General features: G+C 23.2%; 2 protein-coding genes and 1 long non-coding RNA gene across 6 annotated transcripts in view; 2 read left to right on the plus strand and 1 right to left on the minus strand.

Annotated features, from left to right (window-relative positions):
- The window catches only part of LOC126900308 (neutral ceramidase-like), a 13,930-nt gene extending 9,699 nt beyond the window's left edge, over positions 1-4,231 (plus strand). Inside the window, exons 8-12 of the mRNA XM_050675931.1 lie at positions 1,181-1,501; positions 1,571-1,795; positions 1,924-2,187; positions 2,927-3,042; positions 3,922-4,231. Of these exons, the coding sequence (XP_050531888.1) occupies positions 1,181-1,501; positions 1,571-1,795; positions 1,924-2,187; positions 2,927-3,042; positions 3,922-4,108 (1,113 nt within the window). The 3' untranslated portion in view covers positions 4,109-4,231. The remainder of the gene's footprint in view (positions 1-1,180; positions 1,502-1,570; positions 1,796-1,923; positions 2,188-2,926; positions 3,043-3,921) is intronic.
- A 2,621-nt stretch (positions 4,232-6,852) lies between these two features.
- Positions 6,853-8,707, minus strand: LOC126900312 (uncharacterized). Of its 2 annotated transcripts, none has more exons than XR_007702828.1 (2): positions 8,558-8,707; positions 6,853-7,138 (listed from the first exon to the last, which is right to left on the minus strand). It is a non-coding gene; the product is annotated as an uncharacterized LOC126900312 (long non-coding RNA). The 2 variants fall into 2 exon arrangements; XR_007702829.1 differs by having other exon boundaries at positions 6,853-7,169.
- A 719-nt stretch (positions 8,708-9,426) lies between these two features.
- Positions 9,427-16,141, plus strand: LOC126900310 (neutral ceramidase-like). Of its 3 annotated transcripts, none has more exons than XM_050675936.1 (12): positions 9,427-9,621; positions 11,170-11,240; positions 11,531-11,674; positions 11,743-11,919; positions 11,982-12,109; positions 12,203-12,401; positions 12,470-12,676; positions 12,751-13,071; positions 13,157-13,384; positions 13,609-13,872; positions 15,440-15,555; positions 15,859-16,141. In XM_050675936.1, exons 1-12 carry the CDS (start codon positions 9,618-9,620, stop codon positions 16,043-16,045), a joined length of 2,046 nt encoding a protein of 681 aa, XP_050531893.1. In that variant the 5' UTR covers positions 9,427-9,617; the 3' UTR covers positions 16,046-16,141. The 3 variants fall into 3 exon arrangements, with proteins under 3 accessions (XP_050531893.1, XP_050531891.1, XP_050531894.1); XM_050675934.1 differs by having other exon boundaries at positions 9,428-9,621; positions 11,131-11,240; XM_050675937.1 differs by lacking the exon at positions 9,427-9,621 and having other exon boundaries at positions 11,165-11,240; positions 11,590-11,674.
- Positions 16,142-25,443: the final 9,302 nt, after the last annotated feature.

A 25,443-nucleotide genomic window follows, 5' to 3' on the forward strand; every position in this document is an offset into this window, starting at 1 on the left:
TATATATATATATAATATAAATAAATGTAATATAATAAATTTAATTAATGTAAATAAAATGAATATTATTAACATTTACTTTTAGCAAATGTATCATTATATTTTCGAAAATTAAAGTAATATTATTTAAAATACATTAAACAACTTAAGTTAAAATCATTTTTATTGTGCATGAAAAAATTTAAAAAACTACAACAGTTATAATTTTTACAAGATATCTTCATAACATCTAATCAAAAACTTACAATAGTTATTTCAATCATCTTATTATCATTATATTCTGTGTCACAATAGAATAAGAAAATTAATAATACATTAAATTAATTTGAATTGAAAATAAATTTTTTAGGAGTATTTTTTCATTTTATTCCAATGTAAACCTAATATTCTACCATTTTATGGCTCTGAAAGAAGTTCCACTTCATCCGCGCGTACTCGTAATAAACACTGTTTTTTTTACTCTTTCAATAAAATATATTTAGCGCTAAAATGACCTGATGTCGTCATATAATAAATTGTCGTATTTATATGTACGCATATTTTTATTTTATTCATTTTATCACTGTTTTTACAAATTATTTATTACAACAAAAAATATATTGTGATATTTTAAATTACAAAAAACCTATTATAATTGTAATAGTCTTTTTTTTTAAGTATTTGTTGGACTATAATTAGCATTAAATTGTTTTACAAATTGCTTTTAAAATGGTTAATATTACCTAATAAAATTGGTTGATTAACTAACGCTTCTTTAATTAGAAGTAATTATTATTTTTTAAATAGCAAATTGAATAAAAACTGATTAAATGATATTAAGTATTAATAATTACTATGCAAAATTATGAAAAATGTTTAGAAAAATTGAAATTATTTTAAATATATTATATTAAATTTAATACATTTTGAATATAATTTATATAATTGAAATTTTTACTTCGAAAATTAGAAAATTTGTACAGATATATTACTATCCAGTATTTATTATTATCATTTTGTGCCTGTAATTAATGTCAACATTCACTAAACAGTTATTGGCATTCATTAGTATATGTGTGCAATAATTTGTATGTGAATAATATCGGTATGTGTCAGCGTACACCCTTGAATGACATGATATATTTAATTACAGTCTCTCACTATAGTGAAAATAAATAATTACTGAATGATTTAACATTAGGAGCTAATGAAAAACAAACCTGAGTTTGAAATAACGGGACCAATCAAATCAATTCATCAGTATATAAACATGACTAAGGAAAAAGTTGAGTACAATGACACATATACAGGAGAATTAATACAAGGCAGAGGTTGCAAACCAGCTTTGGGCCATACGTTTTCATCTGGCACAACTGATGGGCCTGGATTGTTTTCTTTTAAAGCTGGTTCAAATAATACAAAAAATTTTCTCTGGAACTTAGTGACTAATGTTATACCTAAACCTAGCAAAGAACAAGTTGAATGTCATACTAATAAATCTATATTGTTATCAACGGGGGAGGTTAGTTACTAAAATATTGAAAAAAAAGTAGTTAATAATAATGTATTTTATAACTTTGTTACGTTTCAGTTTAATTACCCCGCCCCGTGGTCTCCAAACATAGTATCAACTCAGTTGGCCATGATTGGACAATTGATTATAATTTGCGTTCCCGGCGAATTCACAACTATGTCGGGAAGACGACTAAGGAAAGTAGTGACCGAAGAGTTGTGTAATAGCCGATTGTGTGTTCCAGTAATTGCTGGTCTCTGTAACACTTACAGTGATTATGTTACTACTCCAGAAGAATATCGAGTAAATTTAATAGTATAAGTAAACGAATACGTTTTCTTAAAAATCACTATTAACGGGCAATTGATAATAAATCAAATTTTGTTTGATAAACAATATTGTATAATAAGATTTACGTATATTCATTAAAGTTACAGCGGTATGAAGGAGCATCTACTATATACGGTCCACATACATTGCCTATTTACCTAAAGCAATATGCTAAACTTTCTAATGCATTGTCGAACAATAATTTACTTAAACGAGGACCTGAAGTACCTGATTTTTCGTCAAAGGCTATGTCATTTATAGGGCGAATTTGGTATGACGCTCCAATAACTGGACATAGTTTTGGCGATTGTATACTACAACCACCACATCTGGCTTCTTGGGGAGACACTGTTAAAGCTAAATTCGTGAGTAATAATGAATTATCATCAATGTTGTTATTGAGATAAAATAACAGAATGTTATTAAAGTTATAATAGTAACAACTTGTATCTTTTTAAAGAAAAAGTATAAATATTTCAAAACGTTAATGTTTAGTAGTTTATTAAAATTGTTTTTAATTTATTACAAAAATATAGTTTTTTTTAAATTCAAAGGCTTTAATTTTTATAACAATAATGAAAATTTTTATGATTTTTGTTTTTACTCTATATTGCGTCAATAATTGGTTAATCTAATTTTTATTAAAATGTTTAATTTTAATTTATTCGTTAATTTTAATAAAAATCACGACTAAAATGAGATACAAGATGTTAAATTGTTATGTATACGTTCACATAAGTTAACCCCAAAATATTGATAAATAAAATAGTGGCAATAGTAGTTTATGTAAACGACATACATTTTTCTAATTTTGTGTTTTTTGTTTTCATTTAACATAATGAGTATAGTAACTATGAGTGTTAGTAAATGCATGAAAGGTACCTTCTACCTTTAATGACAGATCTTCAAAAATAATTTCGATAATTGCGTTTAAAAACTATAATTCTTTTTTATCAATATTAGGTTGTTAAGTATTTTGGGTAATTTTTAATAATTTTTTTTAACAGTTTTGTGTTACTCAACTGTATAATTTTATGATATGTATTTAAATAATTTCTTATGCTGTTAGTTATACTTATAAATATGTATTTTTTTAAATTATAGGTTGCCGGTAATCCAAGAAATAATCCCATGTTGGAAATGACATTTTTAACGATTGAGCGTTTGGAATCAGATTCAAAGTGGGAAATAGTTGCTACAGATGCAAATTGGGAAACAGAGTAATTTTTTTTTAACTTCTCTTTTTACTCATCATATTTCTATTATCTTATTGCTCTATTTAAAATATTTAAAAATGTATTGGTTAATAGTTATTAACCGATACATTAATAAACTCAAGATTAGTGATGGGCAGAGTTAGTAAACTTGGAAAAACTCAATAACCGATTTTTTTTTTTTTGATACATAAAAAGCAAATATTTTTAATATTGGTATTATTTGATATTATTCAATGCAGAATAATTGGTTTTATTACGTTTAGAATATTTAACAATTACTATTTTATTTATTTAATAGTTTTTTTCTATATATTAAAATATAATAATTATTAAATATTTACTAGATTTATATAAGTATTCGATATACTTATTCCAAATTATTTAAAGACGGTTTAATTAGCTCAGACAAGAACGGGTCATGCCTTGGTGCGTAAGTGTAGGTATTTGATTCCGTTTCAATGGACTGTGCAGGTTATCCTATATTCTTTAACACAAACATAGATTAAAGAGGACGTAAAATATTATTTGAGTATAATAATAATAATAATGTAGATATTATTTCCAACACAAAGATTACAATGTATAGAAGCTATAAGCTTTAAAAAAAAAAAAATCTCCAAATCAATTTAAATTGTATTCTGTTTTTGAATATTCAGTTAAATTTATTTGACCGAATAGTTAAGTGCCGGTAAATAACCTAATATAAATTACTCCTGAGATATTAGCTGAATAATTTTCGAATATTCAACCCATCCCTACTCGTAATTAATTATTAAGGAAAAAGTTCAATAATAATCATTTTAATATTTCAATAATCAAAAATATTAAAAAAAAAATTAAAAGCTTAAACTATAAAAGTTTTTAAATAAATTTTATAACTAGATTTACTTGGGAAACGACGTCTTGGATATGGGCAACAAGTGTAGCTGAAATTAAATGGAATATACCTAAAAATACAAAACCTGGTATTTACAGGATACGACATTTTGGATATTTTAAATATTACAGTGGAAATAAATTAGGAAAATATTATGGAAACTCAGATGCATTTAGAGTTACTGAAAAATAATGCATAGTTAAATATTTCAACACTTCAATGTTACTATAGCGTGTTAAGTAAATTCACTTTTGATTGTGTTATGTTCATTTTTTAATAATAAATAAATCTTTGAATAAAAAATAAAAATTATCATCTTTGGTCGATAAAGGTTCTAATTTGAAATAATTTGAACATTATTATAGTGTTTTCAAAAGTATAACTGTATGTAGCTTAGAATTTTTGAATTTTACTAATTAATTTAACATTACAACTTAAAGTAGAAAAAAATCTCAAGTCTACATTTCATAAATTAACGTTTTATGAAAAAATACTTGATACATTATATAATAAATAATTTAATACTTCTATTAATTAAAAAATTTAACAAATAAAAAATGTTTACGACGACAGTGTTGTTAGATATTCAATGCTATATATTTTATAACAATGATGCTCATCTTGAAATAAGGTGTTGTCATAAGTTCTGTCATGATTTGAAGAAAATCTTCAATTACTTTTTAAAACTAGTGATTTTAATACACTTATGAGAGAACATTTACTTGAAAATTTTGTCAACAAATAAAGAAAATATAAAAAAAAAGCAACACAGTGGGAGGGTGGTCGCGGCACAATGAAGATACTGCATAGCTGAAACAAGTATAGATGACAACTGACAAGTATTCACATCAATATAATAAAAAACTCCACGATGTGATTCTATTAAATTTAACAATAATTTGTATGGTTGTAATTTTAAAATAGCAATGTTTTAAAATTTCACTAAAATACTAAAGACTTATTAAATTATTTATTTTACCACACAATAGCTTTGGCAATGTCTGTAATCGTTAAGTCTATACTCTTTTGCTACAATCAATTACTACCTTACGGGAACATGAAGTATAAAAAAACCATAAAATATTCTTACCTCTGTGTTTTTCTCCAACCTTTTGACAATATATACATTTATGTTTTTTATGTCATATATTTGGATGTATTTTACGAAACAGCAATTTTTTTTTGTTTTGACGGTCGATTTCTCCTAGTAAAATAATTGTGGGATACTTTTTTTAAATATTATAGTACTCTTCAAGAGATTTAAATTTATATAGATTAAAGTTGTCAGATTTTTTGGAAAATTTTTAAAAATTCAGTAAAGAAAAATAATTTACATATGTGGGTATTCTCTTTCAAACCCTTTATGTATTTATTTATTGTAACTATTTATACTTACAATGATTTATCATGGAATTTTCAATTTTTTATGATTAAATGTCTACCAAAAAAAGTTTATTGTCTCTAATATACTTTGTCAACATTTCAAAAGAATTATTGTTTTAAAAAAGTTATATTAGTTTTAAAATGATGTTTTTACAGTAGTGTATTTTTGAGATATTTTTTTTTCTCTAAAATTGAGGGTTTTTCAGTTTTTGGTGATAATAGGTACTAAATGAAAATCAGACTCTTTTGACGTATTAAAAATTACAAATGGTTTAGTGCAAACGGAGAATATTCATGTACAGACATAAAAGAACACACAATATCATAAAATTAAAATCTTCTTTGCTTCGCATCAATTTTAAAAAAAAGAATCGAGGTACTAAATTTTATTTTAATTTCATTTTATAAATGAGTTTAGTTTAACAAGTAGCGTAACAAATATTTTTCATTTGAGGTGGCTGATGAATTTTTTATATAAAGGTAATTTAATGAAGTTTTTGATAAGTTAAATAGGCTGATATTGATTTGTTGATTTTTTACGAATTTTTGTCCACTATTGATAAATTCATCAAGGTTATCATTTTTTTATTTTGATCTCATATTCATAATTGTATCAGGCTCCTCTGAGTGGAATCGTTTTGGATTATCCACTGGATACTCAAGAAATAAAAATAATTTTATTATAAATAATGGGCTCAATTTTTTATAGATAAAAAGTAAATCTAGAATTATAACTACTATACAAATTTTTATTTAAGATATAAACAGCTGTTTAACCAAACGACCGTATTTACAACTGTTTTAATCTTATTAATCGTGACGGTTCGCAAATAAGCAAAACACGAAGAAAAAAATCGTTAACACGTCATGACACTGAAATGTCAAAACAATATTGCGTATTATTGAGGTACAAAAAAACAAATTTTTCGCCTCAAATTTTCCATCGAAAATACGGGAGAGACTGCAGTCCACACGATCTTCCCCTCTAGCAACGCTAATGTCTTATTTATACTAAATACAATTTATTACTGTATTTTTTCATTTTGAAGTGAAAAGATATTATATGATTGATATAGCCTGTATATTCAACTATAACTATATTAATTTTTTATGAAACGTGACAAAATGTTCGATTGAATTATTCTAGTAAAATTAAGAGAAATCTTAATATTTTAGAAATGACAAACTTTTATTATGTGCTTTTGGATGATTAAGTAAAGTCATTGAAGCAATATTCTACAGATGAAATAGATTGGTGTCAAGGTCAATACTAGTTTTTAACTTTCGTATCATTGAAAAACTAGTTTTTCATACAAATAATATGAAATTTTTACTCTCGAAATTATAGTTATTGAGTAATATACAATGATTTGTTAAGCACAAGCGAAATATTAACTATTCCATGGAGTATAAATTTCTATTTTTTACTATGATTATCCAAGAGTTTTCTGTATACCGTATTTAGTAAAAGTGTAATTATACTGTTTTAAAACTATATAATTAAAAATTAAAAATACATTTTTAAAGAAATTGCAAGTTAATAAATTAATAAATTACGTAATGACAAATTTATATTAATGAATTATTTAAATTTTTGTTGATCAATCCGAAGATTGGTTTTTAACAAATTTTTCTTAATAAATGCCTTCTCTGTTTTTCTATGTCATTTAACATGTTCTTGAACCTCTGCATTTTGTTTTACTTGGCTAATGTATTTCGTTCTAGGACTTCCTCTTTTTCTCGTCTCTTCTATAATTCATCTAATTATTAAACTATGCAATTCATTGCTATGCTACAACGTGTGTTCCATCATTTGCCATCTCCTTCTCATTATAGTGTCTATCAATGATAAAATGATTTTTTCTGTAAGCTAAAATTGTTAAGCAAACAGGGATTCTTATAAATCTAATTATATATTTTTATTGTAATTATAATAGTAATTATAAAATACATAAAAATTTAATTAATTAAATTTAAATAAATCTAAATCTGTTAATAGAGTTGAATAATTGTACAAATATTAATGTAACAATTCTAATTTGATGAAGAACTTTCAATATTTTTTAAATTGTCTATCGACTAATACCAATATTATTACCTAATTAATTTATCATTTTTCAAAGTACCATTTAAAAACAAATTATTTTTTTTTCTTGTACAATGATTATATTTAAATTAAAATTTTTGTATATCGAGAAAAAATATTTTTGACAATATTTTTCACACGTATTATTATTTAAACTATACAATACTGCAATCATTAAACAAAAAAATAGTACTCATTCAAAGTGCTTCTTTTTAAGTGATTTTAAGTGATTTTTTTTATGAAGAATTTTTAGTGGTTTCAAGTAAAATAAGGTGAATCGTACGCACATTCCTAAACTCCAATACCATATGAATAATGACTGAACTATATCTAGTTTATTGTAAAAGTATATTACTAAGGGATTTAAATTTAAAGAATAATAAACTGATTTTACTAGTGAAATATTATTGTTGTTATCGTGTTAAAGGGTTGGAGGCTTACATTTCATATAGCTCGATTTTCCTGAATTATAACCTGCTATAAGTAAACTTTTGTTACGTAACCTTTTAAGTAAATTATTTTATATGTTTAATTAACTTTGTTAGACCCTTCCACTTTATACCCTATACTTGATATATTTTTGCTACTTTACCTATGTACCTGAAAATATTGAAGTACAATTAATGAGAATATATAATAAATAATAAAGATTACAGTTATTTTGATGTGCTTTATTAAGCTCTAAAATATAATTATCATACCATGATTTATTAACATTTATTATATAAGAAAATTAATTATACAGGTGATTAAATTCAGTTATTCAATGGTAAAAAATTTAAAATATAATTTTAATTGTTGAAATCCCTTAAACTTATTTTAAATGTATGATAGAAGTCAAAATTTCAAACAGATTTGTTCAAATAATTTCTTTGTTCAATAAACCGTTTGCGTTTTAACATTGTTTAAAGATTTGGATTTAAAATATTAATTTATCATTAATTTGATTTTCATAATACTGGAGGCAATATTTTCCTTTATAAAAATTTTAAATTATCAATAGTTTCATAGAAAATTGGTGTCTTATCCTTAATTATTCACTCTATATATATATTTTCTACTTGCATAATCTATAATAAATAATGTGTTATTAACAAAACAAAAATTAATCCATTATAGTTAATATTGAACAAATCATTAATATACATATACTATAAATACAGAAGACTTACCAGTATCTTGTAAATCCTATGATGAAAAAAAATGTAATCACAATCTTATTTATTTTAATTTTAAATAAAAATTATAGAAAGAATTAAAATTAACAATAAACATATTTATATTTGAATTTAGTACTATAAAAACTAGGTTAATCTTATTAATCGATATTATTTTACAACATATCAAAAGATTACAAAATTATGGAATCTACTAAATTTCTCGAATAAGAAAAATTATTTAAAAAATTCAATTAACTAAATGGTTCTTATAAAGTTTTTCTATTATAGATTTATGTTGTGAAATCTAATTAAAAAATATGTATGTAGACATACATTTTTTTCTAAAAGAACCTTAGATAAGTTACTTATATTATATTTATACTCTTATCAAGTTTTTCTATTTTATAAAAGTATTTTAGAAATGTTATCTATTTTTATGAGTTATGCAATTTATTAAAAACGTGAAAAACGTTTTTTTTTAAAGATATTAAATTTAGCCAATCCAAAAAAATGTCTATCAAAACATCGAAAATGTTCATAATAATGTGATTTTAATCACTGTAATCTATAGTATTTTCTATAGTAAAGTATGTAAGTTAAATAATGAGTTTTTATTACTGTACTAGCAATAAAAATTTGTTTATTAAAATTAATTTTATTTCAATGAAAAATATCTATATGATTAATTTTTTTATTTTAATAATTGTTAATTTTAGAATAAGATAATTTCAATTGGTAATTAAAAAGAATTTATCAAAGATTTAAAAAAAATTTTACTTTCTTTAATACATAGCTGTATTATTGACATGGTTAGGATCTTGTATGATATTGCAATTTTCTATTGTTAAGAGGGGCATCTATAATCTCTATATACAAGGTCTATTCATTGATCGTCATTCTACCCGTTGACGGCGATCACATAACATTCAACTAGAGAGATTGTATCATGTTAATTTAATACTTCAAAATGTAACTGTATGTATATGTATATTTTAGTGAATGTGCTATAAAAAATAATGGTAATAATGTAACTAAGAAACGTAATAGTATATTGAGACTATCTCCTGACAAAATGAGTAAGTGCTTTTACAGTGTGTTTAAGTGCTAAATAAAAAATAATTTTTATAATTTCTGGATAATATACATAAGATATCATATCATGAAGGCAATTCTAAAATTTTGTTATATTAAAATGTTAAATTGTATTCTAAGTACTTAAGTTCATATTTAAAGCTGTATACATATAGAAAATAATAATGTAAAATAAAAACTGATAATAAAATAATTTTAAATTGCTAAAATAAAATAGTTAACTTCAGGCTATTGAATTTATTAGAATACTTCATAATATACTGTTAACTAATTTAATATTTTATAAAAAAAGTAATTCAATTTTAATACGAAGTGAAATATCAGTTTTTTTGTTGAATAATTCATAGTATTAATTTCTTTCTGCATAAAATCATATTCGTGTTTTATTTTGTTCATAAATAGTATCACTGAATTAAATGTTTTTTTTTGTAATTTTTTCACTAAATCTATACAAATATTTTATTTATATTTGTAAATCGATGAGGTTTTAAAATAATAAATGGAGAATAAAGCATAATGCAATGTTTTGTTGGCATAGATTTTTCTTATTCAAGTAAAATGTATTTTTTGATCATTTTTAAATCTTGTTTTTATTCGAAAATGCAATTAATATAGGATTTTAAATGTATCGATAAAACATTAATACACAATCAATTATTATGTATTATCTAGAAAAGATTAAGTACAGACTCATAATTTGATTTGAAATATGGATATTTTTAATTCTGAAAATTTAAATTTTTGAGATGATTTATCTTAATTCATTTCTGTATAATGGACGATATTATCCTGTTATGTAAACGTAGAAAAAATAAAGTAACTAACTCAATAATATCAATGCATTCAATTGACGTTTGAATTAAAAAAAAAAACTACAATTGCACTAAATAATATGGCAGATAATTTCTATGTGGAATGAAATAATTTTTTCTTTTTAAAAGTTAATGGTATCCTACATTCTATAATTTAAAAAAAAAATCAGTCCTTTCCTCTAAAATAATATCAATTTTAATATTTAATATTTTTACTTAACTATTTTAACATATATAAGTTAATCTAATTTCATACTATTTAAAAAGGATAAGTTTTTTTAGTTATTATAGAACATTATAGGAATTTTCTGAAAAGACAAAATTGTAATTTGTTATATACTTTTAAAGATATTGCACGAGGCATATTTAATTAATCACTTGTATAGTATTAAAGTTAAATATTCCAATAAACTTGTTATCGAATCAACATCTACGAATTAAAATTTTAAGTATTTTATAATAAAAGTTTCTTTTTGATAAATTTGGACAAGTTTTTCAAATAATTATGGTTCTCAAATTATGGTTATACGTCTAATAACATTAAACATAACATAATCTGATTTATAATATCTTGAATTTTAAAAACTAAATTTTTACAAAAAAAAACTGATTTTCTGTTTTTCATGAAATTTTATTTATAATATACATCGTAAATGTTGGTAAGGTTTTAATTTATTTCAGGATTAAGATTGTTAGTTTTATTACTGTTCTGCATTGCAGCGGTTCAACCTTTATATAGAATTGGAGTCGGCATTGCTGATATTACTGGACCACCTACCGACGTCACATTTGTACGTATTTGTAACATAAAATTAAGTTATATTTTTATGCATTAATAATTATAAATCATACTTTATAACCAATATTTAAATATGTTATAGTTAAATACTAAAATAAAACAGCAAACAACAATGACTAAAACAAAAAATTACATTCAAAAGCTTTTATTCTATAATGAAAGACATTAATTGTATACAAATATTATTTGTATATTATTAATATTCTTTAATGTAATTAACTTATTGAACTTTCTGAATAATTTAAAATACTTCGATTAGAATAAGTATTTAAGAATTTGTAGATGGGTTATGGAAAATTAGATGAGATAGGAATGGGAATACATCTACGACAGTTTTCTAGGGCTTTTGTGATTGAAGATGGAATTTCTAGAATTGCTTTTGTCAGTGTGGATACATCAATGGTTGGTGACAATGTTAAAATGGAGGTATAAATAATAATAAAATATTCTTATTAAATAGTTTTAAATAATTTTTTAGGTCAATTATTTTTTAGGTATTAAAGAAACTTAAAGGAAAGTTACCGGTTTTGTATGATGAAGACAATTTAATGATTTCGTCTACACATACACATTCAACACCAGGTGGTCATATGTTGTACACACTTTTTGATCTCAGCACTTTTGGTTACGTACCAATTACATTTTTATCATTAGTAAAAGGCGTTGCTTTGGTAATAATGAAAATATCAATAAATATATATTTCCATTGGTTAATTTATTTATTTTGTTATAGAGTATTATGAGGGCTCATGATAAAATGGAATACGGTCGAATGTTTTTAAGTAGAGGTGAACTTCTTGGTGTATCAATTAATAGAAGTCCACAATCATATTTATTAAATCCAGAAAACGAACGTGCAGAGTGTGTAATTATGTTATTCAATAATTTTATTTTCTTTATATGACAAGATTAAATCCAAGAATGAATTACTCAGAGTGACACACACTGTTTCAGGTATGAGTATGATGTTGATAAGACTATGGTACAAGTTAAATTTGAAAATGAGTTCGGCACACCTATGGGAGTTATTAATTGGTATGCTGTACATGCCACTAGCATGAATAACACGAACAAATTAGTATCATCGGATAATCTAGGGTACGCTTCTGTGATGTTTGAGCAGAAAATGAATCCAGATAATTTAATAGGAAAAGTAATTAACATTTAATAAATAGGAAATAATTATTTGTACTATTAATTATTAGTATAAAATACATTCAGGGTCACTTTGTTGCTGCTTTTGCTTCAGCAAATGAAGGCGATTCTTCGCCCAATATAAAAGGTCCTAGATGTCAAATAACTGGAAATCCTTGTGATATACCTGGGCCATCTTGTGAGTCAGACGAACAATGTGTTGCATCGGGACCTGGTAAAGATATGAAAGAAAGTACTAAAATTATAGCTGAACGTTTATTTGAAAAAGCTTTTGTAAGTATCGTGACGAATAATATGATTTTTTACGTATGTATTTGGTAAGAAATAATATCATTTGATGCTATTAGGAATTGATGAAAAACAAACCTGAGATTGAAATAACGGGACCAATTAAATCAATTCATCAATACGTTGATATGACAAAAGAAGAAGTTGAGTATACTGACCTGAATACAGGAGAACTCATACAAGGTAGAGGTTGTAAACCAGCTTTAGGTCATACATTTTCGGCAGGTACAACTGATGGACCAGGATTGTTTTCTTTTGATGCTGGTTCAAATAGTTCAAACAACCCGCTTTGGAATTTAGTCACTAATGTAATACCTAATCCAAGTAAAGAACAAATCCAGTGCCATACTAAAAAATCAATATTGTTATCAACGGGAGAGGTAAATCCGAAAATTATCAAACGAAGAAAATTTATAAATACTACAAACATTTTTAGTATATCTTACTGCAATGTTGATGTTTTAGTTTAATTACCCCAACCCATGGTCTCCAAATATAGTATCAACTCAATTGGCCATGATTGGACCATTGATTATAATTTGCGTTCCTGGTGAATTCACAACTATGTCTGGAAGACGACTAAGGAAAGTGGTTGCTAAAGAGATGTGTAATGGACGTGTATTGTGTATACCAGTTATAGCTGGTCTATGTAATACCTATAGTGATTATATTACTACTCCAGAAGAATACGAGGTATAATAAAAAACATAATGCGGACACATTCCTTTAAAATTTTTTATGACAATTATAATTAGTTTAGTGTAAATAATATCTAAATAATAAATATATTTTATTTTGACTTAATATTTAAATAAATATTCTCCTTATTAATATAACAAAAATACATACAATTTTACACAATAAAAAAATAAAATAAAAGCTGTGTTTAAAAATAATACAAATCTTTGTAAAAATAGTTACAACGGTATGAAGGAGCATCCACATTATATGGTCCTTATACACTGCCCATTTATTTGAAGCAGTACGCAAAACTTGCCTATGCAATTTCAAAAAATATTACATTAGATCGTGGGCCTGAAATACCAAATTTTACGTCAAAAACGTTGTCATTAATAAGACCAGTTTTATATGATATTCCATTATCTGGACATAGTTTTGGTGATTGTACACTACAACCAACATCTATTGCTACTTGGGGCGATACTGTAATAGCCAAATTTGTGAGTAATTTAGTGACAAAATTATTGTTGAAATAAAAAAAAAGACGTGTTATTATTTAGCTACAACATATGTGTTAATTAATTCATTATATATTTTATAAGATGTTCTTTGATTAGTAATTTAATTTTTATTTAGTAATTAAATAATAAATGAATTATAAGAAACTTGATATTTTTTAACAACAATTTATTCAAAAATGCATGGTAACTAGGATTTTATTTTAAATTTTATACATAAAAACATTAATTACTGAATTTTTTTGATCTTAGTTCATTGTAGAGTTATTGAAAACCATGATATTTTCTAATTGATTGTTATATATTTTATTATTATTTTAAAAAGTCGTTAAAATAATTTAAAATTGTAAGCCTCTTCAAAAAAGTTTAGGTTTCTAATATGGTTTACAGTACATTTCTAAATTAAGTTTTTAGGTTTTTTTTTTTTAAGTTGACCTAAGACCCTGCAAAAAATACACCACTAGTTATACTATTTTCAATACTTTTTATACTTTATAATTAATTATTTTCTACAAAGAATTTATGAAGCGTATTATACAGGGTGGCCCACCACTCACTGACAACTTAAATAACTTTTGATCCAGTTAATATTTTTAGTTGATTTTTTTTTTAAATAATAGTTATACGTTAGGTCTATAGCTATATCTCAATAATTAATTTTTTTACATTTTATTAAAAATATTAATTATTTTTAAATTTTAAATAAAATGTAAAAAAAAAATCTAAGATAGCTATTTTGTAGAGTAGAATTTAAGAAAAATTTTAGTAAAAAAATATCTTATTAATATTCAGTAGTAAATATTCTGTAGCGTTTTGAAGTTTGTAAAAATTTGAATTTTCATGTACTATTTTACGGTTATAAACATTGAAATACGTATTGAGAAAAGGACAGAAGAAAACGCTATCTTTTCATGATTACTGTGTATACATATGATGATAGTGTGTATACATTACAAACATGGCATTAATACCATGATAAGAAATTAGATAAGGCAATTATTACTTATCACTCTCATTCAAAAGTATATTGAAAAGATATCGTTTTCTTCTGTCCTTTTCTCAATACGTATTTCAATGTTTATAACCGTAAAATAGTACATGAAAATTCAAATTTTTACAAACTTCAAAACGCTACAGAATATTTACTACTGAATATTAATAAGATATTTTTTTACTAAAATTTTTCTTAAATTCTACTCTACAAAATAGCTATCTTAGATTTTTTTTTTACATTTTATTTAAAATTTTAAAATAATTAATATTTTTAATAAAATGTAAAAAAATTAATTATTGAGATATAGCTATAGACCTAACGTATAAATATTATTTAAAAAAAAAATCAACTAAAAATATTAACTGGATCAAAAGTTATTTAAGTTGTCAGTGAGTGGTGGGCCACCCTGTATTTTAGATTTTTTTCAACTATATATTACTGTGAATGTATGTTAATTTTTTTTTTCGTAATAATATATTATTACAACTTTATGAAATATATTTAAATAATATCTTATGCTGTTATACTTATGAATATACATGCTTAAAAATATAGGTTGCTGGTAACCCTAGAAACAATCCAATGTTGGAAATGACCTTTTTGACTATTGAGCGATTAGAATCAGATTCAATGTGGAAAATAATTGCGACAGATGCTAATTGGGAAACAGAGTGAGTTTTTTAACATTTATCTACACCGATTATTATTTTTATAACGTGTATTATCAAAAATAATTTATTATCGCTTCATATCATCCATTTAAAATTAAATTTGACAAAAAGTTATGTAATAAAGAAATTTAGCAATAATAATGATTAATTTAATATTTAAATGTAAAACTATTTTTTCTCATTTTTCAATTTAAAATTATTAAAATTTCAACATTTTAATTACAATTAATTAATTTAATTAAAAAACAAAATTCAATATATCAATTCAAAATTCATTGTTTTTATATCATATTTAATCACTAGGTTTATTTGGAGAAAAAAATCATTCTTTTGGTTAACAAGTGAGGCTGAAATTAAATGGACAATACCAAAAAATACAAAACCAGGTGTATACAGAATACGTCATTTTGGATATTTTAAACATTTTGGTAGACGCACATTAGGAAGATATTATGGAACTTCGCAGACATTTAGTGTAATTGATAAATGAATCTTTGTTTCTATATTGGTGTTCAATTTCATTTAAACCTGAAAGGTTTTAAATATAGAAGTTTTCCTTTCTGAAATTAAATTTTCAACTTGATTACTTTTAGATTCAAATATTTTGTTTTTTTTTATCAACAGTTTTCCTGAGAGTTATTTTTTTAAAGTCAAGTAAACTCAAATTAATGCAATTAGTCAGTGGAATTAGTTATTTTTAATAAGCAATTAATACATTTTTTTTTTTATTTTAAACATGTTTCACTAATAAATCAAAATGTAGTTAATTATATCTTTTTAACATACTGAAAAAACACATACATATATAAAACAATTATAACTTGTATCTTAAATAAATTATAATACATTTATAAGATATAAAAAAACTATATCATATTTTTAGTTCTATAACTGGAATCATCATTTCTCTCTCTGTTGACGGTCTTACTACCTAAATTATATCAGGTTAAGAAACCATCTCATTAGAGAGGGCACAATAATCACCCTTAATAAACTACAAAATTGTGATAAAGACTATCTTAATTGTAAGTTTCGTGAAAAAAATCTTAACAATTTTGTTAATTTAATAGATTATTATATAACTTAATAAGAGAGATCATTTAAAATATTTTTATTAAGAAGAAAAAAGTCGATATTAATAATAATTACCAGTTCTTCAAAATATTTATTATTAGGAAAATAAATGTATGCAAATTTGAAAGCGGTTTTTTTTATGATATATCATATTTATATTATTATCATATTATATATTTATTGAGAATAAAAAAAAACTAAATCTTGGAATTTTCTAAATATAATTATAATTATAAAATAAGATGTACACTAAAATTTCAATATTTTATTGTTATTATCCAAAATGGGATTTTTATTTTTTAATTGAATGATCCCTTTTTTTGTACGAGAATTTGCAAGATTTTTTTATATTTGACTTATTTTTAAGTTTGAACATTATTAAAATCATCTTAAATTAACATGAACTGGGGATATTTTAGAATAAACGTTATTAGCCCAGGCGTGAGCATTGTATAAATCAAAAAAGAGTTAAAATCGAAAGTTTACACTTAAACTGAAAGGTTAGGGTAGTTAGGAATATGAAAATAAAATAATGTTTTTGAGAGATCTTTATTAGCATGGTCATGAAATTTTTATACATATAATTTATAATCTAAAACATATATATAATCTTTGTTCTCTTTATGTTCTAAATTTAAAAAAATTAAAAATTTATTTTGACAATTTATCTTTTATATATAAGTTCAGATATATATTTTTTATGAAATATACAATAATATTATAACTATAGTCATGATAATGACATATATAAATATATTTGTTAAAATAAACTTTGGTAATAATTGTACAAAATGTACGTATTACAGATGAAAAATTGAAATTCTTCCGTTTCAAGAATCATGAATTAATAGTAGTGTCCAAAATATTATAAAGTATATTATTCCTGATCAATTTTCTTTTATCTTAGCTTAAATTCGGTACATATTTAATTAGGCATAGTTTAATTATCTGGCATATTTTGTATGAAAATAATACATTTTTTAAAATTTTTCGTAATTTGAAATTTACAATACTAAATAAGGAAATTATGAAGAACATCGGCTATCGGAGAATATCTATCACTAAGATATATTGATAAATAGTACAATTTTAAGTAGATATTATCAAAACATAATTTATAACCATTATAGATAATTTGCAACAGAGCTAATTTTTTTCAGTTTTTACTACGCATTTATAATTAAATTTTTATTTTAGTGATGTTTCTCTTAATAGTTGGCAAAACTTGAAATTTTGATCAATCCATGATAATTAATTTTCAATAATCATAGTATTTTATGATAGTTCAACACATTGTCTTTATGATAATAACATTGTTTAACACTACTTATAATTAATTAATAAGTAATTAAAAATTTCACAATCAAGTTATTATTGATGCCTACTGAGATATTTTGTAAAGATATCCTTCAATACAATGACAAAGTAGAGAAAAGTAAAACTATACATCAAATAAAAAATTAATAAAAATAGATTTATCATTTTCATAATTTATAACGTTATTCGTTTGTTTTTGGAAAATTACATAATATGTTATTTTAATTTCTCTCTATGAATACTATATAAGTGAAGGTGAGTCAATATATATTTTGGAATAAATTAATTTCTCTGTTTTAATTATTAAACATATAATAGCAAATTTTCCATAGTTGAGTAGAATTAATTATATTTTTTATACATATCAACTATTTTACTAATTTATCTGAGGTCCATCAGTTTTCTTTTATAAAAACACTTATAAAAAGATTATTGTAAAATTTTAGACTAATACGATAATATTTAAAAGTAGTCAATTAATACTTAAGGTAAAATTTAGATTAAATTTTATGATAAGTGTATATGAATTTATAAAACTTCAGATTTAACCTAGGCCAACTGGATAATTTATTATACGAATTTTACAATTTTAACAGTTAAGATCATACAAAATAAAAAATTCTAAAGGATCGATACCAAACTAATTTAATAAGCAATAATATTGTAAAATTATCTCAAGTTTAATTCTGCTCGTAAAATGAATCATATATTTAAAGGAACTAAAATATATACATATTTTTTACTTTGCCTGAGTAAAGTAAAGTAAAGCAAATATCTAAACTATATAATTTATTTAAACAAAATTAATCTTATTTGAATCTAAAATAAAACTTAACATCTTTTTTTTTCTTTTAGCGTAAAACTCACACCTTAAGTATTAATTAATGCATTATATGACAATTTTTTTAACACCATAAAAATCGAAAGTATAACTAAAAATATGTCTTAAAAATATATATAATACATTTACATTTTAAGTATTAAATATATTTATGACATATGCTTATGGCTCCAAAGTGTTTTTTTCTTTTTGCATTTCTACGGTTTCTTGATTTTTAAATAAGAATCCAAATAAAAGCACAAAAGTTAAGAAGCCATATAAATGCACAAAAGTTAAGAAGCCATATAAATGCACAAAAGTTAAGAAGCCATAAAAATAAAGAAGCCATATAAATGCATAAAAAATTAAGAAGCCATATAAATGCATAAAAATTAAGAAGCCATATAAAAGCAAAAATTAAGAAGCCATACAAATGCACAAAAATTAGGAAGCCATATAAATGCACAAAAATTAAGAAGCCATATAAAAACAAAAAATTAGGAAGCCATATAAATGCACAAAAATTAAGAAGCCATATAAAAACAAAAAATTAAGAAGCCATACAAATGCAAAAAAATTAAGAAGCCATATAAATGCACAAAAATTAAGAAGCCATATAAAAGCAAAAAATTAAGAAGCCATACAAATGCACAAAAATTAGGAAGCCATATAAAAGCAAAAAAATTAAGAAGCCATACAAATGCACAAAAGTTAAGAAGCCAAACAAATGCACAAAAATTAAGAAGCCATATAAAAGCAAAAAATTAAGAAGCCTTATAAATGCACAAGAATGAAGATGTTTTTTGTACTTTTTGAAAAATGAACAAATTAAAATAATTAATTTTTTTATTGAAATTTTAGATATTTTTCTTTCATTTGATATAATTTTTTTGAAAATATGATTCTAACGATGCCCACAGGGGAGATTCAAAAAAGCAATTTTTGCATACAAGTTAAGCTTCTTCAATTTTATTTTTGAAAATGTTCCGGAAATATTGACACTTATTTTTAGTTTTAAGTTAAAGCTTATGTAATATACTTTATAATGAAAAAAATTAAATTCGAAATATATATTTTCTTTTTGGTGAAAAAAGCTACAGTATTCAAAAATATGTTATTTTTGTGTTCAAATTTAGGGTTTTGTATTTTATCTTACAAGGAGAATACATTGACTTTCATGAATATTATATAGTCCAATTTACATAGAATAAAGTTCATAAGACATAAGAAGTTAAACTTATTTAATTTTTTTTGCTTTTTTAAAGTTGAAAAAGTAGCTTTTAAATTTGAATTAGCTTAAATTGCCAATTTTATCAATAGACAAAAGCGTACAACAATTGCCGAATTGGTAACACTTGTGCCTTGTACGCTTAGGGTACGAGATTCAAATCCGCCTGTGGCAATTGATATTTTGCATTTTTTTTAGTTAGGAAAAATTTTTAAATCATTTGATTTTTTTCTCATTGCGATTCAATAACTTCAATAAGTATTAAGGATCCCATCACTCTAGTTTCCCATCGTGAGAAGATATTTCTTAGTCATGATAGTATTATTTTACTATGTGTTTTTTTTTTGTGGCTGCGATTTATTTTTCCAACCTCCCCTTAACTTACTTTTTTCAACTATACGTCAAATGATTACAATTCGTATTTAATTGAAGATATTACCCTCAAAAATTGAAAAAATATCCTTTAATAAAATAAAAAGTAGCTTAACCAGCTTTATCCATACAAACCAAAAAATGATTCACTTTTAAAGTATTTATTGTCAAATTAGATTTATTATGATAAAAGTATTCAACTACAAAAGTAAATAATTTTACTTTGTAATTTATTGATTTTTTAACTCTATTTGTGTGTTCTACTAACAGTCTATAATATTCCAAATTTTGTGGGAATATTCATGAATTAAATTGATGATTCATTTTAGAATTTCGGAAGTAGTTACAGACAAATAGCAACTTAAATCAACAATTAAACTAATTGTTCAAATTATCAAAGAAGTCAGACACTCTTTCTCAAATCACTACAACAATCAGTGACATTTCGTAGTTTATTTCAATGAATTATAGCTGACACTCGGAATAAGCTCAAAAAGAAATAAATTAATTCGAGTTACGTAAAAGTTGTAAATAGATGGAATGATCCATCCGATTATTTTTGTTCATTATTCTAATAGAAGTGTTAGTTTTGATAAAAAATTAGGGCACACAAGAAATGTATTACTTTTTATCTATATCAGTTTCTTTTGAATATTATTTAAATTCTTAATTTTTCTATAAAAATTAGTTAAATTTAAATATTTATCAATAAGTGTAAGAAAATAAAAATGTAATTATTTATAAGCCATTTAATAATAAATAGACATAGTGGTTTTCAAATTAAAAAATTGTGATATTTCTATTAATTTAATCAGTCATTGTTCATAATATAAAGTTTTAATTCGTAAGTAAGTTTAAAACTATCTAAATTAGTTAAGATCAGTTGTGCATAAATACCGCATCGATTTTGTTGTACTGCATTATATAGATTTCCCTGTCAACTCTAACTTAAAGTTAACTAACAAGAAAATATGTAAATACTAATAATAACTAAAATTAATTAATAATACACTTAATATTAATTGTCGAATGAGAGTTTTGATTTATTTCTAGATGAAATATCAATTATTTGCAATAGATATTAAACTTGATAAATTAGTAGTTAATAGGTAGGATTTTTAAGTTTTTCATTTGTGATATAATTTATTGGTCAATCAAATTTTAAATAAAATGTTTTACTTTTAAATTTAATTTTAGTAAAATAATTTTTAATTATATTCATATATTGTTTAAGATTATTGTAAGTAATTAAATAGATCATTTTATTCATTTTATACTATAAAAATGTACGAAACATATAGTAGGGTGGGGGACTTAAAATTTGTTCAAATATTAGTGGGATAAGTTTAAATTTGCCATTTAGACGATTTCATTGTAAATTATTAGTAATTATCCAAGACGTCTGCCGGAGTCTATTTGCTAATTAATTAGTCCAATCATAGGGGTTTTGTTTAATTAAAATCAATTGTTAAAAACTAGCCTTCAAACAAGGATATTAGTTTGATGATATAATAGATAAAGTTTTTTTTTTTGTATTCTTTGAATTATCAATTAACTCCTTCAAAATATATTTTGTCCATAAAATAGTATTTATCTCATAAGACATCGTTTAAAAAAAGAGCATAGTTCATTAATCGAAAACTTAAAAACTGTGCACGTTGATTTAATACGTTTAATATAAATTATCAAAATTACATTTGATCGCAAATACATATATTCAGTATACTTCCAATAAATTGAATTTATTTTTACTTAGATAGAAAATAGTATAGCAAAAATATTATTAAATTATAATTTTAAGAAAAAAATATTTTTTTAATGGAATATTCCTATTGTTGACTTCTAAATATTAATATTTATTATACCTGCAATTTATTTTAGTCATAACAAATACATACATGTATAATAAAATAGATGATAATTATTGTAATATGCTAAATTTTATAACATTTAATTGTCCATTTAATGTTCTAATTTTAATTAATAAAAGTCACATATCTCGGAGAATTATGCATTGACGCAGGTTAATTAAATTAATCAACTTTATTTATAAATATCAATTCAAAAATATGTATAATAAAATTGTCGGTCTTGTTACCAAGTGTGTAAATATAAAGTCAATGATGAAAAAACGTTATCACAGTGGGCTCGTAGCATAGTTGGGAAAATTATAGATGATATCTGTCAGTAATTAAAATCGCTATAATAAGAAACGCTTAGATACAAATCTATAGATAGTATTTAATTTTAAGAAATTTGTGGATTTTTCCAAAAACAAAATTAACTCTTATTTTTTATTCAATTTCGACTGCCATTTGCACATAGAAGTTAAGTCTTCGGGAAAATTTTTTTTTGACTTATAGTACGTAACATAAGCTTTAATTTAACATATATTTAAAAGACGCAGTATAACCTAAACATTTTCAAAAATTAAGTTGAAAAAGTTCTACTTTTTATTCGTATTTTCAAGTTTTGAACATCCCTTGTGTAAGGAGAAACTGTCCGATTAAAAAAAAAAGTATGTCGGATGAAAGAAGTGTATATAAAGTATTCAAAAATTAAAGTTTGTGTTGATCTATTCATTTTTCAAAAAGTTAGAGCAATATAGAGTTGAAAATTTTAACACAATAATAGCATATTTTTAACTTGGCAGTCACTTTGCACATAAAAGATAAATCGTCGGGACAATTTTTTTTTTAATTTATACGTAAAACATAACATAAGCCTTAATTTAACATATATTTAAAGGACGCAGTATTTCGGAACATTTTCAAAAGTTAAGTTGAAAAAGTTGACATTTGTAAAAAAGTTTATATTTTGAATATACCCACAGGGATGGGGGTAGTAACATGTCAGAATTTCAAAAAAATGATATTAATAAAAGGAAAATATCTAACGTTTCTATTTACAAAAAAATTATTATGGTACTTTCATTTTTAAAAAGTTTTGGCAGTTTTAAGAGAAAAAAATGTCAAAATTTACCGATTTTAAAAATTGTAACTTATTAGAGAATTTTCTCCATTTACAGGGAACGAGGGAAATTTTTTTAAATTTTTAAGGGCAATGTCTTCAGCTAGATACGATTTGTAATCTTTTGACGTATCGTTGAAAGAAATCAGTTCGATGAGATCTGAGAAAAAGTTGCTAAGTCAAAAAAAAACCTCATAGTAAAATTAATACCTTCTTGGCATTGCATCGAAGCTAAAATGAATTAATCTGAATTCTAAAATTTATTTAAATAAAAAAAAAAATTATTGGGCTTTTAAAACAATGTACTCAATAAGTGTATTGTATAAATATAAGTACGTAAATATACGTATATTATTATATTTTATTAAAAAATAAAAATAATTTTTCTAATATTCAACTATTTCATTATTTTAATTAATAATTGACTAAATTTTTTTTTTTATCTTTAACGTTCTTTCTGAAAAGTTGTGCTTATGTCATAAAGGACGGGAGAATCTACATAACACAGTGTAATGGTATCGAACCTGATATCTAATCATTTACTATATTGCATAACGTTACACTATTATAATTTCTTGAAATTTATTCGAATTCAAACATATTTACACGTATGAAATTTGATTTTTTTATTTTGAATTATAGAAAATTAATTAAATAAACTTAAATTTAAAATGAAATAATTGTGTATTTTTTTAATAATAGTCACAATTGAAACAACTCGGTAGTTTCAATTATTGAGCTTTGAATCAACATTTTTTAATTCCCATTAGGAGACATTAATTGTCATAGGAACATTGCATTCAAAATTTTAGATATTACTAATTTTTAAATTAACAATATGCACGTAGTAAGAATATGAATAATTATAAGGATAGTATTGTTTGTTATTCACATGTGCATTCATAATTTTCTCTAAAGTAAATAATTTAATATACATATTTATACATAATAGTATATATTTTTACATAAATAATAAACTATTATTCTTATGTGTTTATTATCTTGTGTCTATTAGAAATCATAAATTGTTTGTTTTTAAAGTTGTACAAACAATATTTTAAAGTTAAAAATTTGTATTAATATTGAACTTAATTATAACTTTAATATTTTTGTATTGAATCATATGTGAAAAATTTTAAGACCAAATTTGTTTCTTTTATGCGCCTTAATAATAATGTTATCATCATTGAACCATAAATTTTGTTTTATTCAATCTTAAAAACTTAAAAATGAGTTTTCTTTGAAATATAAAAGAGAAAAAGTTAAGGAATCATTATGAACATAGTTTGTAAAAAATATAATAATAATTATACCTACTTTACATCTTTCTTTTTAATGTATAATTAAAAAATAAAGTTTAATGGAATTTTTGGTAACTATTTTAAATATAAAATCAACTATATTCTAAGTAAACAAATTAAAAAATAATTTTAAACCCTATTAAAATTAATACAGTTTTACTCGATAATAATATACTGCTTAAGATTTCATCTAATGATATAATCTTGTAACTTAAAATTTCGTACTGTTCTAGAACAATTAAATTCAATATTTTCCCAACTTTATTAGAACTTTAAATTTTTTAAGACATTTTTAGTTTTTACTGTATATTGAACACTAGACAAATATATGCGAAATTTTTATTGATAATACTTCAAACGCATTTGTCTTGATGATGAATTGCTTTTTTAAAATACTGTGGAGGCTCAAAAACCACCACGTTGGATGGTTTTTAAAATGTGTTTTACTCCAATTTACTGGATCTCTACAGTACATTACTTTATATTTTTAAGTATGTGCGTTGATTACTCTATAATAACATCTCTGTTACGCAAATTTGATTGTTACTCTATCATTTATTTTTATATACAGTTATTTTAAGTAAAACTAACAACAAAACGTTTTATTTGAATACATTGTAACTAGAAAAAGAAGGATATAAAAGACACAAACGTAATTGTATTTTCTAAAAGTGATTTATATTTATCTTTAAATTATTTAGTTTGCATTTAATGCAGTTTATGAAGTACACCATAAAAGATATGTCAATTATATTTTTGTGGTGAAATAATGTAAAAATGTTATTTGAAATATTAAAACTATAAAT

This window comes from Daktulosphaira vitifoliae, unplaced genomic scaffold (assembly GCF_025091365.1).
Source record: "Daktulosphaira vitifoliae isolate Bord-2020 unplaced genomic scaffold, ASM2509136v1 Scaffold_3, whole genome shotgun sequence".
Lineage (NCBI taxonomy): Eukaryota > Metazoa > Arthropoda > Insecta > Hemiptera > Phylloxeridae > Daktulosphaira > Daktulosphaira vitifoliae.

Coding starts and splice junctions, on each gene's coding strand:
- LOC126900310 (XM_050675934.1), top strand. Junction 11,241..11,530: donor CACCTACCGACGTCACATTT/GTACGTATTTGT, acceptor AAGAATTTGTAG/ATGGGTTATGGAAAATTAGA. Junction 12,402..12,469: donor CAGATAATTTAATAGGAAAA/GTAATTAACATT, acceptor AAATACATTCAG/GGTCACTTTGTTGCTGCTTT.